The sequence below is a fragment of the Fulmarus glacialis genome, unplaced genomic scaffold (assembly GCF_000690835.1).
Source record: "Fulmarus glacialis isolate BGI_N327 unplaced genomic scaffold, ASM69083v1 scaffold34359, whole genome shotgun sequence".
Taxonomy (NCBI): domain Eukaryota; kingdom Metazoa; phylum Chordata; class Aves; order Procellariiformes; family Procellariidae; genus Fulmarus; species Fulmarus glacialis.
Genome location: NW_009233305.1, coordinates 13,847 through 28,795, shown reverse-complemented (window position 1 = coordinate 28,795; position 14,949 = coordinate 13,847). Strand labels below are relative to the sequence as shown.

Genomic DNA, 14,949 nt, shown 5'->3' with positions numbered 1-14,949 from the left:
GATTCTATGATTCCATGATTCTATGATTAAATTACTAGTCACTGCTATGAAAATTTGTTGAAGGAATCAGTATTGAGCTGGTATTTCTTAGGCATATTTGCAAGATGATGGGATTATAAAGTGTAAGCGATGGCCTACCTTTGCTAAATTAATGACACATGGTAGAAAGAACTGTTGTAATATAAATTGAAATAAATTAATGTACAAGACCATGTAACAAAAATATATCGCCTCTTTCATTGACTTCTAATACTTTTGTTGTAAATATGAACCTTCACAAGGGCGTATATAAAGTCACTTACCTGACTCCAGCTTTGCTTTAAGGTGGTCTTAAACATCTGGAAGGCAGGACCTTACACTGTAACAGCGAACTGTTTCATTCTAGGCAAAAGACACATCTGTAAGCCCTCTTGTGAACTCTGCCATGCTTGAAGTGCAATAGTCTTCTCATTCCTCAAAATATTTGATGTTAGCCATACTCAGCCTTTCTGAGGAAATAGGCCAAGGGGTCTCCTTGGAAAGAGCTGATTGCTCCTTAGGTCAGTCTTGACCTAACACAAATGCATGTGCTTGTTGCATCTTGTCATGGGTCCTTGGGAAGGGGGTGGCTACGAGTAGTCTGCAGCTTTATCAGCTGCTTCCAGATGACAGCACTTTTGGGTAAGAGGGCATCAGAGAGTAAGTCACAGGCTTAATGAACTGGTCTTGGAGGTCATCTTCCTCTTTGAGATACTTGAAATGAAAAGACTGATTGGTCAAATAAGTTAAAGTCAAGGGAAATCCTCTCTGAAATCACTATCCCAACCACTAGTTGTTATAAATGTCTTTGGCACTAATTTTGAAAATTGTTGATCTTCACCTAAAAGTTGCAAGTAGCAGCAGCAAGTGGCCAGTAGAGTATCACCCATAATGATGCTGCTGTTGTCACCATTAGTGTTGTGGGTCAGGTGGAGAACAGGTAAGGCAGAGGAGTGATGAAGAGGAAAGTTAACTCCTGTGAAGATGCAGTGAACAGGAGGCTGTGCTTCTGGGAGTGGAAACATGAGGCTGTACCCCGCGCACAACTTGCGGTGGCAGATCTTCAGTAGCCTTCCCTGAAGACAGTACTCCAGCCGGCGTGAGCACAACTGTATAATAACGTTTCACTTCCCTCATAAGCTATAGCATCTCCCCCGCACACTCTTCCTTTAACTTCTCTTCATCCACAAGCCCTAACGTTCAGCAGCTGGCCACTATGGCCTCTCGCGGTCCGAAGCCCTCCTCCCCTGCACGCAGGAACGCTACGCCGAGACCCCGAGGCAGCTGCTGTGCGAGTTTGCTCCCAACCTGGCAGCAATAGTCATGCTGGTGTGGCATTCACCTCCCCTAGTTAGTCCCTGCGAGGTGAGCTCTTCGTAATTACGTCTCCGTAATTATTTCTTTCTCCGGTGTGGCAGTAGGGAGGCACAGGCTGCCCCAAACACCACGGGAGGTGTTGTGCCTTACCTTCTGCCACCGAATGCCTGGCGCTTGTGAAAAGCCCAGCACGGCGGGGAGAGGGAGGGCAGGAAAAGGACCCAAAGGTGTGTTCCTTCAACACCTCCTGCTTGACACTTGAGCCCTGGTTTTACGATGGTCAAGTGTCACAGGGGACCAAGTTACAGGGTGAATCAAACTCTATATTTAGGAAGAACAACTGGAAGCTATGACAGGAATTCCCTTTTACACTTTGCTTCTCAGCCGAGTCCCACTCCAGCCTGAAGCAGCTCTAAGTGCCGTCCGGGCTGAAAGCATCGGAGCTATTTCAGACGCATTAAAAGGATCGCAGTCAATACCTCAGCTGGTAGAAGAAGGTACCTCTTTCAGCATCGAAAGGAGGTGCACGTACTCACTTGACGGTTTGGAACTTTTCTTATATAAGTAAATAAGTAAGCTAATCTTGAAGGGGTCAATTAAAAACTTGAAAGACCCTTATGAAAACTCTTTAATAACTGCTGCGAGGTGACTGCAATAGTTGTGGGGTTCTGCTTATTTTAGCGTACCAGCGTACCAGCGTATTCGGAGCAGATTGTTATAGTTCTCGCTTCATAGTCTGTGGGGATCTTTAAAGATTTAAAACAGAAAGTCACTTAAATGCCTGGTGACTCATAAGAAGCCTAACTGTGTATTAGCTCAAATACTGTAGTATGTAGGTACATGCTTATTGTTTTCTATATGTTTGTTATAGCTAGTGGATTATTACATGGGGGTTTTGACGGTAACAGAGGTGTTCTTTCACTGTAAGCTTAACAGGTAACTGTAGTGGAGACAACTGCAATACAGAAAATGTTACCGCATTTGCCTAGAGCATGTAGTAAGTTTGTGTGTAACAGACTGGAAGCTGCAAAGTGGGGGTTTCTCTTCTTTCTTTGTACCAGCTGGGTCTCACAGTAGTGTAGTTCCTGTCAAAGCCTTTTAATAAGATAATACACTGCACTTCTGTGTCCAAAATACCCGCTGTGCTTGATGCCGTGAGTGCGGCGGAGGGAAAGGACAGCTTCCAGCTGGGGCGGGGGGAGGGCTCTTTCTGTGTGCTACTGTACATCTCTTGTGTGGATTACAAAAGATGGCATTATGATATCTCATCGTGTTTAAAGCAAATTGAATAAGTCAGCTTATTATCTTGCTGCAGCCCTGTCAGAAATTATTTTTAGCAGAGGGACAGAAGATAGGTCCTTTGTTTTACAGAGGTTCTTTTCAAAACACGGATTTATTTCACTGTAGTAGTCCTGTATTTCACAAGTAGTCCTGTTCACAAGTGCTTTCACTGCGAAGCAAGGGAATTTGCAGGCTAAGTCTGGCATAAAACAGCTCCAAACTGAGCTAACGTTGCCGTTGCTTTCTAAGTTTGGCTCAGCATGCAGCCCATAAAAGGTAAAAGGTAAGGTGTGGGGAGGCCAAAAAGACACCGGGGAATACGGGCTGTGTGCGTCTGCGTTTCGCTGGGTGTGTACATGCGAAATCCTGCGGTGGAAATGAGGTGAAGAGTGATTTTTTCAAGTTTGCAGAGCTGATTGGAATGCCAGAAATAACTTAATACGGTCAGTGCAGCACTCCTGACTCTCTCCAAGACGCATGGCAAAAGAACAAAAGGAATTTATAAAAATGAACTAATCACTTCAGTAATAGATGCATCTGTAAGCTAAGATTTATTTTGCTGTAGCTGATGGTCAGTATTGCTCTGGAGGGAAACTCAGGGAAGGGAGGGAAGGGGAGGGAGTCAGAGAAGATGGTCTATTTTTACTCAGTAGCGTGCTGTTGTCCTGATTTCTCTGGCGGTAATGAGGACAGCATGAACTGGTAGGAAAATCACCTCCTCCAAAAGCAGTCCTACACAATTGTATCATGCATCCGTCTTTAGGAACCGGTGTCTGATTGCAATAATTTCAAACGCAGACTTCTTGTGAACCCAGAGCCCCTCACCGAGGAGCACTATTGCTGTGCTTGTTTTAAAGTCGAGATTCAGTGTAAATCCTTGCCTGTTTAGCTCTAGGTGGCCCAAGAAGTGTGTATCGGTGTTTCTGCAATGCACAGGCACACAAGATAGAGAAGTACATCTTAGCTTGAATGTCTTTGTGACAGTGTTTAGAAAGTAGATCCACGGTGTTTTAAAATGTTTTGTGTTAATTTCCTGTGCTTTTGTTTCCATTTTTCATTCTGACTAGAAAGGGGAGAAGATGATAAGAAAAACTAATTAAACTTTTGTGTATTATAAGTCCTATCTTTCCAGTAAACTGGGGGATTGTTTTGTGTTTATCTTTGGAATTCAACCACTGGTTAACAGCACAGTTATTTCTATGCATAGTAAAGATTTTCAAAAAGGAAGGAGAGAGAGTGCAGTAAATCCTTTTGGCTTTTTGAAATCTGTGCAAATTTTGTCATGAACTTCAGTGGCTGAGATTTCATCCCCCAAGGTGAATTCTGAAGTTTTTAAAACTACCTCTGATTTTAAGATTGTAAATGTAAATGTAGAACCACAATATAAAACTCACTGGAAGGATGCTGCTTTTAGTTTGCACGGCGGGATTTTTTTCCGATTGATTAATTTAGTGGAAGCAATTTAAACCCGAAGCAACCTATGAAGATGACGTCCTCTGACTTAAGGCTATGTTTTGGTTTGGACAGCACTCTTTACAGCTGAGAGTGCGATCAGAGAGAGACCTCTAATGGCAGGTCATTTTTACCTTAAGTTCTGCTCAGCATTATACACAGATTTAAAGCCGATGTGAGAATATGCAAGAGCAAGTCTTCCACGTGGCTCCGGTGATACAATTTCAGACTGATATTCCAGGCTGAAGCCAACCTACAACTTATCTATGGTTTTCTTCGGTACCGCCTCCACGTGACAGTGACACTCTTTGGAGTACCAAAGTCTTTGACCCACTTTTGATTTCTCAGTATATTTCTGCTATTCTCTGCTACGTCATTTATTACTTTTCTCAATATTTTCTTTCTCATCTCAGGTTAAATATTGTAGCCAAAATATGCTGTAGTTTGTTTGTGATGAATGAATTCTCTGGTGAACTCATTTCTCACCTTTTAGTATTACTATCTTATTTTGCATTATAATGAGATAGGTTAAATAACCAGACTTTGATGAAGGTCTAGTCCAGTTAAAATCTTAATTTTCAGTCGAAGAATAAAAGGCTGAGACAATGTTTCAAGTAATCTGATAGTAAAATTTCTTGCTTGCCTTTTTTTTTTTACCTTTACAGAATCTTTTGACTTTGGTGTATTTCCCTTTGTTATTGTATATTAATACTCTATCAGTCCATATTTCTATGCCTGCATAGAAATTATATGGAAACTTCTGTTCTTTTTTATCTTATTGCTAAAGAAAATCAATGAATCTATATGATCTAAAACTTTGAAGAGAGCTACTTTGTGCCCTAGCAGTTGTCAAACAGAACTTTACAGTTTGACCATCTTGATCATTTTCAGTCTATAAGCATTAAAGATTTGCAAGGATTGGGTTGGAAAATGGTTATGTCTGCATTTATCAATGTTTTGTAGCAAGTTATGCTTTGTTGGAAAGAAGGTTTAAACCGAGACTTCTAATAATTCCCATGTACATACTGTGACAGAAATAGTCATACATTGTTTATCCTCAAATGCTTTCCTTAATTCTTACTCATTTTACAATGCCATTAAGGTTTGAGAGATTCCTTATCTCTACTCATTATTGGTTTTGATGTGAAAGAGTTAGCTCCATTTGTGGCTATGAAAGATTAATTGGAGAAGCTCAGGTGTTCTGTCTCCTTCTGATATTCAGAAGGAATAACTAAGCAACTCTGAAACTGAGACGGAAACAGGAGCTGGGCAGATGAAATGGATGCCTGTCAAGAGGCAGCACGGGTTAAGTTCTAGCTTATCTCCCCTAGCTATCAGAATGTCAGAGCCTGTAACACTTTCCCATTTTGCTTGCAGGGATAAGCCTCTGTCTTAAAAATGTCAAAACAGCCAGCATCACATGTCAAAGCCATTCAGGTAAGAGACAGTATTTATGTTTCTAATATAATAAAATAATAAATCTCAACCTCCATTGCTTGGCAAACTGCATTTGCCTCATACAAAACACTGTAGAAGCGCTAACTGGGGATTATTCTTTTAAAGTGAAAAACCTGGTAGATAAGAAAGCACTGAAAAAGTTTGACCTGAAGAGCATCTTATGATCTGAGCTGATAAAAAAATGGATCAGATAGGTTGGTTGATCGCTTGCTTGCATGGTCTTTCCAGTGTTAGTTTATATCTGTTGGTGGATCAGCTAAGCAAAACACGGTGATACATCTGCAGAACTGATCAGCATTATGAGTAAAACTAATTCTTGCAACTATTAGATTTTCCACAGAGTTAATATAATGCTGGAAGAATTATAGGCTAAAAAGGTGGCATAGGTATTGTGAAGTTTTTCATGTCTGTATTCCTTTAGGAAAAAAACCCCACAACTTCCAATATTTGTTTAAGAAGCATTTTATTTAAAAGCCAAAGTAAAAAGAGAGAAATGTTGATGTTTTCATTAAAAAAATTCTTCTGTGTCACGTACCTCCTCAAATGGCATATGCTCACAAGGATGAAGCTGTTGTTACATGCTTGTAAAAGAAACAGCTGGAGAATTATCCCAACATCATCATGAATTAGCATCATGAAGACTATTTAGCTCATGCTATCATTGATTCTTGTCAAAAGGCCAAAATACCTCCTGAGCTCCAGAGTTTTACAGAATTTTCATGTATTTTGTAAAATGCACTTGCAATCAAATTTTCCCACGAGTTCAGATTCCCTTAAAATTATGTAAGAAACATGGAATTTCTAAAGTCTGATCTATCCTCTGATTCCCCAAGATAATACTAACTCAATGGATTGGAGTATCAAGAAGATTAATTACCCAGTGGCTAACAGCGTACTGAAGTTGCAAGCCACTGTAAAAATACTAATTCTCTTTATCATCATCAACCACTGGAACAGGCATGCAAACTGCTGTACTCTAATTCAGTTAGCAGAAGCTTGCCATTGATTTCACTCAGTTCAAATTTTCATCCCTCTTTTACAGGGACTATGGACATATTTGTATGATTAATTAAAAAATGTAGATAATTCATAGCTCAAAAGTATTTACATTTTACATTTAAACTCCATAGGCACATACAAACATTTTTAAGGAACGAATTTGGCTTACTGTTTTCCTTAAAGTAAAGAAGTACTCCTTTTTAGTTTTATGATAACTTTCCAACTTCTAAATGTAAAAAAATTCTTCTAGTTTGTCCGTTTAAAAAGTGCATTAAGTTTAAGTACCAAGTTTAATATTTTAAGAAACTTTAATTTTTGCAAAGGTAATTTGAATCATGAGAAAAATCACAGCACAAACTTTAAAATAAATCTATTAAACATTGTGTCAAAGGTTGCTCCAACAGGAAGACTTGCACTTGAATTGATGCCTATTACACTTCTAGCACTCTAAGAACCGTCACTCAAAATGTCACATTACTTTTATACGTTGTGATTCATATATTATGATCCTTTGCTATTATGTGCTATTATAGTAGGACTGACATCCCCTGGAGAATATACATCGTGCTGCAGCGATGGAAATGTAATGACACTTTACAGTAGTGTCGTGGTACTCTTGTGTCAGAGGTGGCTTCTTTCTGACCGTATGAGATGTACGCTAAAATCCTCACTTGCCAACAGCCACTAAATACAGAGTTAAAGGTAGCAACTGGTTCGCAAGAGTAGGTCAGGGCGATAAAGGACCGAAGTACTGTTAACTCCTGGTAACATTCATTGCTGGCCTCCCCTCTCAGTGTGTAAAAGACTCCGTATAGCTCTGGCTGACAATTATTCTGCCTACAAACACCACTCTTGGCTTTCCCCAGAGGTAAGGGTGACGGGTTTCCTATTTTTTTTCTGAATTACATTCAGTTTTCTCTGTAGTTCCTTTATTTTTTTTTTACTTGAATATGTTTACACTGAAGTGGCTTTCCAGCTTATTCAGTCATCCTCCTGGACAGCTAGGAATGGCTGTGATTCTGTGGAGAACTTACCCGTAACAGTCCTCAACTCATGCCAGGCTGCTGGTAATTCAAGACCCGACAGTTCCTGATCTGGATGCCCTGTCTCTAGTAAACAGAAAGAAGAACACAAACACATCTCTAAATACCAGTTTAATCGAGTCAAACCAGCAATATATGTTGTATATCCTGCTTACAGTTACTTTTCCTTCAATGTGTTCAGGAAGACCTAAGTCCAGTACATCTGTATGCATACCTACTCTACAGGAAAACTGCAATGACATCCAAAATATGGTAGGCACTTTCCAAAAACAAAGGTAGATGCAAACCCAATGGTTTTAATATTTGGTATGATTAAAAATAATAATCACACCTAGAAAGTCTGTCTAAAGCAATTATAATTTAGAATTTCAGGAGTTTGGAACGAAAATTTCCTGGTTAGCATTTCACTGGATGGGGAGCAGGTGAGGAAGAGATCACTGAGGCTCCTATCTCCGTCCTAGCAGACAGGTGACAAGAGCCATGAAACGTATTTTAAAAATAAAATTGCAAACTCGTGCTGATCGCAGCACAACACAGTCTTTACAGAGCTACACTGGTTACGGAATTTGGTCCGCTGTTCATCCATTATACGGCTGCTCATCCGCGGGAGGGGACCGGCATTGGATTAAGAGGGAGATTTACAACTTGGGACTCTGGTACCTCTGGTCAGGAGGTGTTCGGAAATCAGTCATACTTTCATTTCATACTAGAAATACTTTAATTTATAGTATGTGTTATCAGATCCAGACAGTGTTAAAATATGTCTTAAAGGCTGCTCGTTTTACTAAGTTAATATTACATGTCTGCGTACGTCTTGTCCAAACTCTGACGTGGATGCATTTATTGCAGATAAAATAGTTCAAAGTGCTTTAGTGTGACACAGATTACGGTGAAAATGCTGAAGCAGACCGAAGGCGGCTTATTTAATTTAATTAGCAGTCTGGCACTTAGTGGTTCATTTTTGTTTCCTGAACCATTTTTAGTCACAGTTGGTCTGTCAATCACAGTAGGAAATGCAAGGACTGGGTATCAGAATTGCCATGCTGTGGTACGCCCTGGGTGGCTGTGGAAGGCTGGCTTCTGCTTTGATTGACTCGAAGGGGAAGGAATGCCTGAGTTCAAAATGAGCGCCAAGAGGAGAGATAATTCTTAATATTTCAACTCTGCAAACTTGTATGATCACGCTAGCTGTAAAGTGCAAAGAAGTTTCATATTCCAAAAAAAGAAGCTGCCTGGAGGTACCAGAGCCTGGCCGGGGAGATGCTTAAAATTAAAAATAGCAAAGCTGGTTTTTTCCACTCCTAAATGAAATAATGGGTTAAGTACTGCGAGGCTGAAAATGCCCTGTCTCCTGGGAACTTAGGAAGTGCAGCTGAAAGGTTTCACAATATCTAAACTAATGCTCAGTGAAAAAGCATTATGAAGTGAATACCCAGTTGTCTATAAACTACGTGGCCCTACAGACATTTGCCAGCCCCACTGAAATGGCAGCATGACCTTGCATAAATAAAATAACAAGAAATAGACAAATAGAATAAAGGGAAGGTGCTTATTTCTTAGCAAATGGATTCTTAATTTGCTCGATGTTTGATTACAACTGTCAGAATAGTTGTTTCTAAAAACAGTGGCCTGTTTTCCTGTGGTTGCCCAACCTGGGGCATGATCTGCAAGACCACGATTTGAGCAGAAGGATGGGATTATTCATCTTCATTTAATGCAAATCAGTCAGATGGTAAACTACAATAACACAGCTCGCTGTTGGAAGGTTCTCCGTTTCCGCTCCGTAACATTACCGATTCACCCTGTGGTTTTACCAGTGGGAGTCATGATATTTTGATGACATTTCCTAGGAGCAGCTTCTCTTCTGAGATCATGAGATAAGAATAGGTATAAATTGCGCATTTAGTTGATCACACTACTTGACTTTTAAAATAATCTAGACTGGGTCACATCGAGAAATAGATACGTTTTAGCTGCTCTTTCCTAAGCAATGTTTTCTGCCATTCTTTTCTCAAAAATCTTTACTTTTAAGGTATCTATTATAAGCCCCATTTATGTTATGGCTTCTGGCTTTCTGCCACAGGTAGAAAATCAGATTGATGCAGTTGTGTGGGTATCATTCTGGAGGGAGTTTGCTAAAGCTGGGGCTAGCGGTCTGTCCGGCGTTAGAGCCGGCTTAGTCTGCTCTGACCCCTGAGCCCCTGCTGCAGACCGGGCTGGGGTGTCTGGGCAAAACCCAGCAGGGGCTGGAGGGTGAAAAGGCCTTCCTGCCTTTTCCCACAGATCCTCTTTGCAACCGAGAGGTGTATTCCTAGGACTAAGGCATTACATTTGCAGTTTGTAGCACCCATGGGTAAATTTTGTCGATAAAATCACATTTTAAACACTCGTGGACTAAGTTGGCTCAGGACAGGCTTTCCTTCCTAACTACCTGTGATTCAGTGATGTGAGAACTGGTGTCACTGGGGGAGGGAGAATGGTCCAGTGGTTTGGGTGTTATTGTAAGATTTGGGTGATTTACACTTAAATCCTTCTTCTGGCACTCTGCTTGACCTTGACCCAGTGGAAGCAGACCCAGGTGCCTAAAGACACTTTGGTGTCTAGTACTCATTTGTTTGAGGTCCAATGAAATCAGGGAGCATTAGACTAAAATGCAGAACTTCAAAAGCTTTCTAGGTAGCTTTGTTTTTCCACTTTCCATCTTTAAAATGGAGACTAAAGCATTCCCCTTTCCCATGGGAGTGGTGTGATGATGCGTACATTGAAGGCATAAGTGCTCGGAAACCATGATAATGTCTATACTCTTGTCCCAACCCTTTTCAGTTTTGCCATTTACTAACTGTATGTTTATATACCAGTCACTATTATATGCATCATAATTTCCTTCTCACAGGCTAATATTAACATCCCCATGGGAGCATTTCGACCTGGTGCAGGCCACCCTCATAAAAGAAAAGAACTTACACCTGAAGAAGTGGAAGAGGTAAGAAAAAAAGGGGGTTTTGATTTTTTTTCCCAGGAGAATCCCTGTTGTTGATGGAAGAAAGCCTTTTAATCAATCTTACAGCACTACATACCAGTCTTAGGTATCACAGCTGAACATGCAGTGATCATTCATGCAAATAACTGGCCACCTACTAAACACTTCATATATACATTGTTCTGGTTTTGATGCCAAGGCACCTATAGGAATTTAAACTGTCTCAAAGGTGCGTAGCTCTGCTTCAACAGCAGGATGATATCTGCTGTCAGAAAAGAGAGCCAGGATTTCACCAGCAGTATTTATCTAGATGGGAGTTGGTGGAATACATGAGGAAAAGTTATAGCAAGGCTTTGGAAGAATATGCTACTACCTGCTGCCCTGCGGTGGGATTTTTTGTTACAGCTTAACAATGTTGGAACAGGTTTTCAAACCTGCCGGTTTTTGGAATACTTATCAACAAGGAGAAATTGAATGTCGAGACTATACATTTGCAAATTAAAAACAGAAATTGTGAACCCATTTATCTGCATAGGGGTGAAAATACTCCATTTGAGATTGAATTCTGTGTTTGCATGCCTGTATTTTACAGGGAGTATTTAACACTGACTTTTGAATATGAAGTCCAGTTTATACCTTAACCAACACTGATCACAAAGGTTATGATTAAACACAGGTATCATATTTCTGGATGATATTAAAGCATCTTATTTACCATAAGTTACCAAAATTTATTATTTTATAATAAATAAGAACTAAAACCAATGGTGGAGGAAAAGGTAGTGGGATACTCCAAACAGGAAAAAAACTCAAGTAAAGATGGGTGCTTATGGCTTCCGGGACAGCTGACTAAGTTTGGTCTTATAGTCCCCACCCGGGAACTGGTGCCGCTGGGCCAGAGCTGCGGCTGCTCCCCGGAGCCAAGGGCAGGCAGGGCCCAGATCGACCCCGTACAGCCGGGCTGCCTCTGGCAGGACTCGGCCGGGTGGACTTGCTGCCGTGCGGGCGAAGCAAAGCTGTCATGGCTGGAGGGAGTCGTGCCCCCAGGCAGAGCGGAGCCGTGAGGACCAGGAGGGAGGTGGATAGCCACTTCTCTCCAGGTGTGCAGTGGCACTGCTGGTGGTTCAGCCCCAAACAAGAAGCAGCCAGATTAGTTTTGGACAAATCAGCTCCTTCTGACCTGGTACAGGAACCTCAAACGGTCAGGTTTCGTTACGTAAGAGCTAATTCTTCCTTTTCTGTCTAAATCAGACAGATTTTTTTCTGAATTTTGACATATTTGATATAAATAGTGCTCTGTTTGCAGAGAACTTTCCTGAAGAAATCAAACCCAGGCTGACTTAACTCTTCTTAAGAGGATTTTAAAAAACCAGAACCAAACATACAAAGTGACCTTGAACACATATTGTGGCTTTCTCCGCTGGAAGGAAATCAAAGTATATTCTCTCCACAGTAATTAAACTGGTGAAGGAATGCATGTTATTAAGCAGAACCTAATATAGCATGTGTGAATTCTGGTACTATTTGAGAAATAAAATAAATGACTAGTGCTGATAATTAGATTTGGTTGGATAATTGAATATTGCTTTGCTTCTCAGTTATGTGAATACTATATATCAGACAGGCATTACGGAATGGAAGTTCTTGGCCCCAGTTTTATAGCCAATATGCAACCAAAGCAATGGGAGTAAAGACTACAGAAACAGATCTTGTAATAGGAATAGAATAAAAATGCTACCAGTGGACTTATCTTTTCAGCTTTCTCATCTCATTAAGTTTTGCAATACAGCTTGTATTCTGATTCTTTAGATCAGATCTGATTCTTTAGATCAGCTTTATATAAATACAACTTCTTCTGACAGTGCTTAGCATTTTTCACTGTATTTTAAAACCTTGTCAAAGGAGATGATGAAAATACAGGTCTTACTCAAAGGGATGGTGGAGTCAGAAGGGAACACGTATTTTTGAAGGGCAATGGAGCGGACACGTTAACATGCAAAAGAAACGGAGGGTGGGAGTTTCAGAAAATAACTCTTCCTCAGTCAGAGCATTTCCATGCAGGTATTTGTTAACTCTTGTCGTATGTCTCAGTCACTCTTCAAACTTCCTTCTGTAAAACTGAAGGCCAAGGTCTGATCTCAGCTGTGCATTGCACACAGAGTGGGTGATATGGGGGAGGGACAGTCATAAATAACACACACCTGAGATTAGAAGGGAAAGCTAACATCAATTTATGGAGCGCAAAGCCTCCAAAACGTGGTCAAAGTTTGAACCGTTTGTACTATGAGAAGGAATGGTATTGTAGATGACTTGAAACAGTATTTTTAACACAGTATCTGCTATGGGGGTTTGGGGGATGGTAGTTTTTCCTGATTATTCAGATTAGCTAGCTATGCAAGAAAACTGTCAAAGGAGACAGTACAAGCTCATGGCTTAAAGATCAGATAGGAAGAAAATGTCAGTTTTCTAAAATTCCTTGTTTATTTGCTACTTGGCATTGGAAAAAGTCTGCTTCCTCATTAGCATGCGGTCCATTAGTCAGCAGAAAAAAGAGGGGTTTACTGGCCAATAATATTTGACAGATAACTTTGTAATTTTAAAAATGAAGGCAAATATTAAGAGCTGAATGTTCAAGGTCAATACACATTTCCAAAAAAGGTGGCTAGTGAATCTGAATACTGAATTAACTCCAAAAAGGTCATCCCAAGAGGACGTTCACAGAGTAATCAAAAAAGAAAAAAGAATTTCATTGTGAAATTATTTGCAGTAAAATATTAATTCATCTCTAAACCTACACGATTCCCCCTCTATGCCAGCTTTATAAAATACAGAACAGGCTGGATGAACCTTAAACTCCCTACTGGAAAACTACTCCTTCAAAACATTGCTCAGTCTAGAATAGAAATTGTCTAAAATACATGCTCTACCTCACCTAGGAGCAATAGTACAGCTGAGGAAGTACCAAGGGCTGAAATACCGTGGTCCATCGGGAAAAGAGCTGAGATGCTTGCTATTGTGTAAGTGCTGCTATTTAGCCTGCATTTTTACAGTGTCAGCAAAATAGCTGTCAGGCACTACCCTAATTCAAACATAAAATGACAAAAACCCTTCTGGTCTTACAACTGAGGTTAAGAAAAATTAAACATTAACACGAACTGAGCTTGGATGGAGCTTTTGGGGTCCATAACCTACTGTCATAGCTCTTCTCCAGGGTTGCAGAAGTGCATGATGGTTTTCCTCCCCAGCTGGCCAGCAAATATGAGACTGTGAAAGAAATTAGATTACAAAAATGGTTCTTCCACTTTTTTTCCCTAAAATATAAAGGACCTGGGAGTCACCTTTAATGCTCCACTCAGTTAATTTTCCACTAGTGGTCTGACATTGTAAATTCCTACTCATTTACCAAAAGATCCACATTCCTCTGCACTGAGCACCTTCAAATTTTTTTTCAGAATGTTTTTAGACATTTTAGACAACAACCAACAAAATAACCTACCTCTTCCTGCCCCCCCGCCCCCCTGAATTTCCATTGGGATTGCATTTAGTATAAAAACATCCTTTCCTGTTTCTCAAATAACTGACCTATGCTCATGCTTGAGAGATTGCTATTGCGGCAGTAAGGACACTGGTATCCTTTTGTGCAGAGTGTTCCTACTTCAACAGAGGAGGAGAAAGACAAGAAACATCTCCCGGGAGCTAAGAAACTTCCAGGTCCTGCTGTCAACTTGTCAGAGATTCAGAACATAAAGAGCGAGCTGAAATTTGTCCCCAAAGCTGAACAGTAGCTGGAACAAGCAGGTGAGTAGAAGAGAGGTTCTTTGCATGGCTCTAGGAGAAGCAGGCTGATCCAGAAACCTCTTTGTGTCAAAAGATGGCTTTCCAATTACTTTAAAGGACCTGGAATCACACCCCATATTACAAAGACAAAATATAAGAAGAAAAGGTCATAATCCTTGGAATTCTCTGTTATTTCAAACATGGAGCATGTAGGAGACTATATCCGATGATATATGTCACCCATCAACCGGCCTAACAAAAAGTGTATTCAGCTATTAGGAATATTGAAGCCAGCTTAAAAATACCAGCTTCTTGCTTCACAAGCACAAGTTCTAGTTTTATAGAATATAGGACTTGGATTTGTACACACTAACTACAAATAAATGTATTACAATGCAAATAAATTTATTGTAGTGATGGGCAAGTAGGTCACTATTTCTAAAAAGCTCCTTTGGAACGTTAGATATTTGATACTGTTTTATTTCTGTAATTCAAAACTGACATACTAATGGCTCCATGTATTTGATCACACAAACATACCTAATGCCACTTGTGGCACCCAAGAACTTGCTATATATCTATGCGGGGCTCAGAAATATGATATAGGACTTTGGGGAGATCTGT

The 14,949-nt window shown here is 40.3% G+C and overlaps 1 protein-coding gene across 1 annotated transcript; it reads left to right on the top strand.

The window, feature by feature from the left end:
- Positions 1-1,740: 1,740 nt before the first annotated feature.
- SMPX (small muscle protein, X-linked) lies at positions 1,741-14,357 on the top strand. The gene is made up of 4 exons (XM_009585279.1): positions 1,741-1,877; positions 5,446-5,505; positions 10,462-10,551; positions 14,193-14,357. The coding sequence occupies exons 2-4, from the start codon at positions 5,467-5,469 to the stop codon at positions 14,331-14,333; spliced, it is 270 nt and encodes an 89-aa protein (XP_009583574.1). The 5' UTR covers positions 1,741-1,877; positions 5,446-5,466; the 3' UTR covers positions 14,334-14,357.
- Positions 14,358-14,949: the final 592 nt, after the last annotated feature.

What these genes read in the sequence shown, in the direction of transcription:
- SMPX (XM_009585279.1), top strand. Translation starts at nt 5,467, where the DNA reads ATGTCAAAACAGCCAGCATCACATGTCAAAGCCATTCAG. An exon ending in CACATGTCAAAGCCATTCAG is followed by an intron (nt 5,506 to 10,461) that starts GTAAGAGACAGT and finishes TCCTTCTCACAG; the next exon opens with GCTAATATTAACATCCCCAT. An exon ending in CACCTGAAGAAGTGGAAGAG is followed by an intron (nt 10,552 to 14,192) that starts GTAAGAAAAAAA and finishes CCTTTTGTGCAG; the next exon opens with AGTGTTCCTACTTCAACAGA.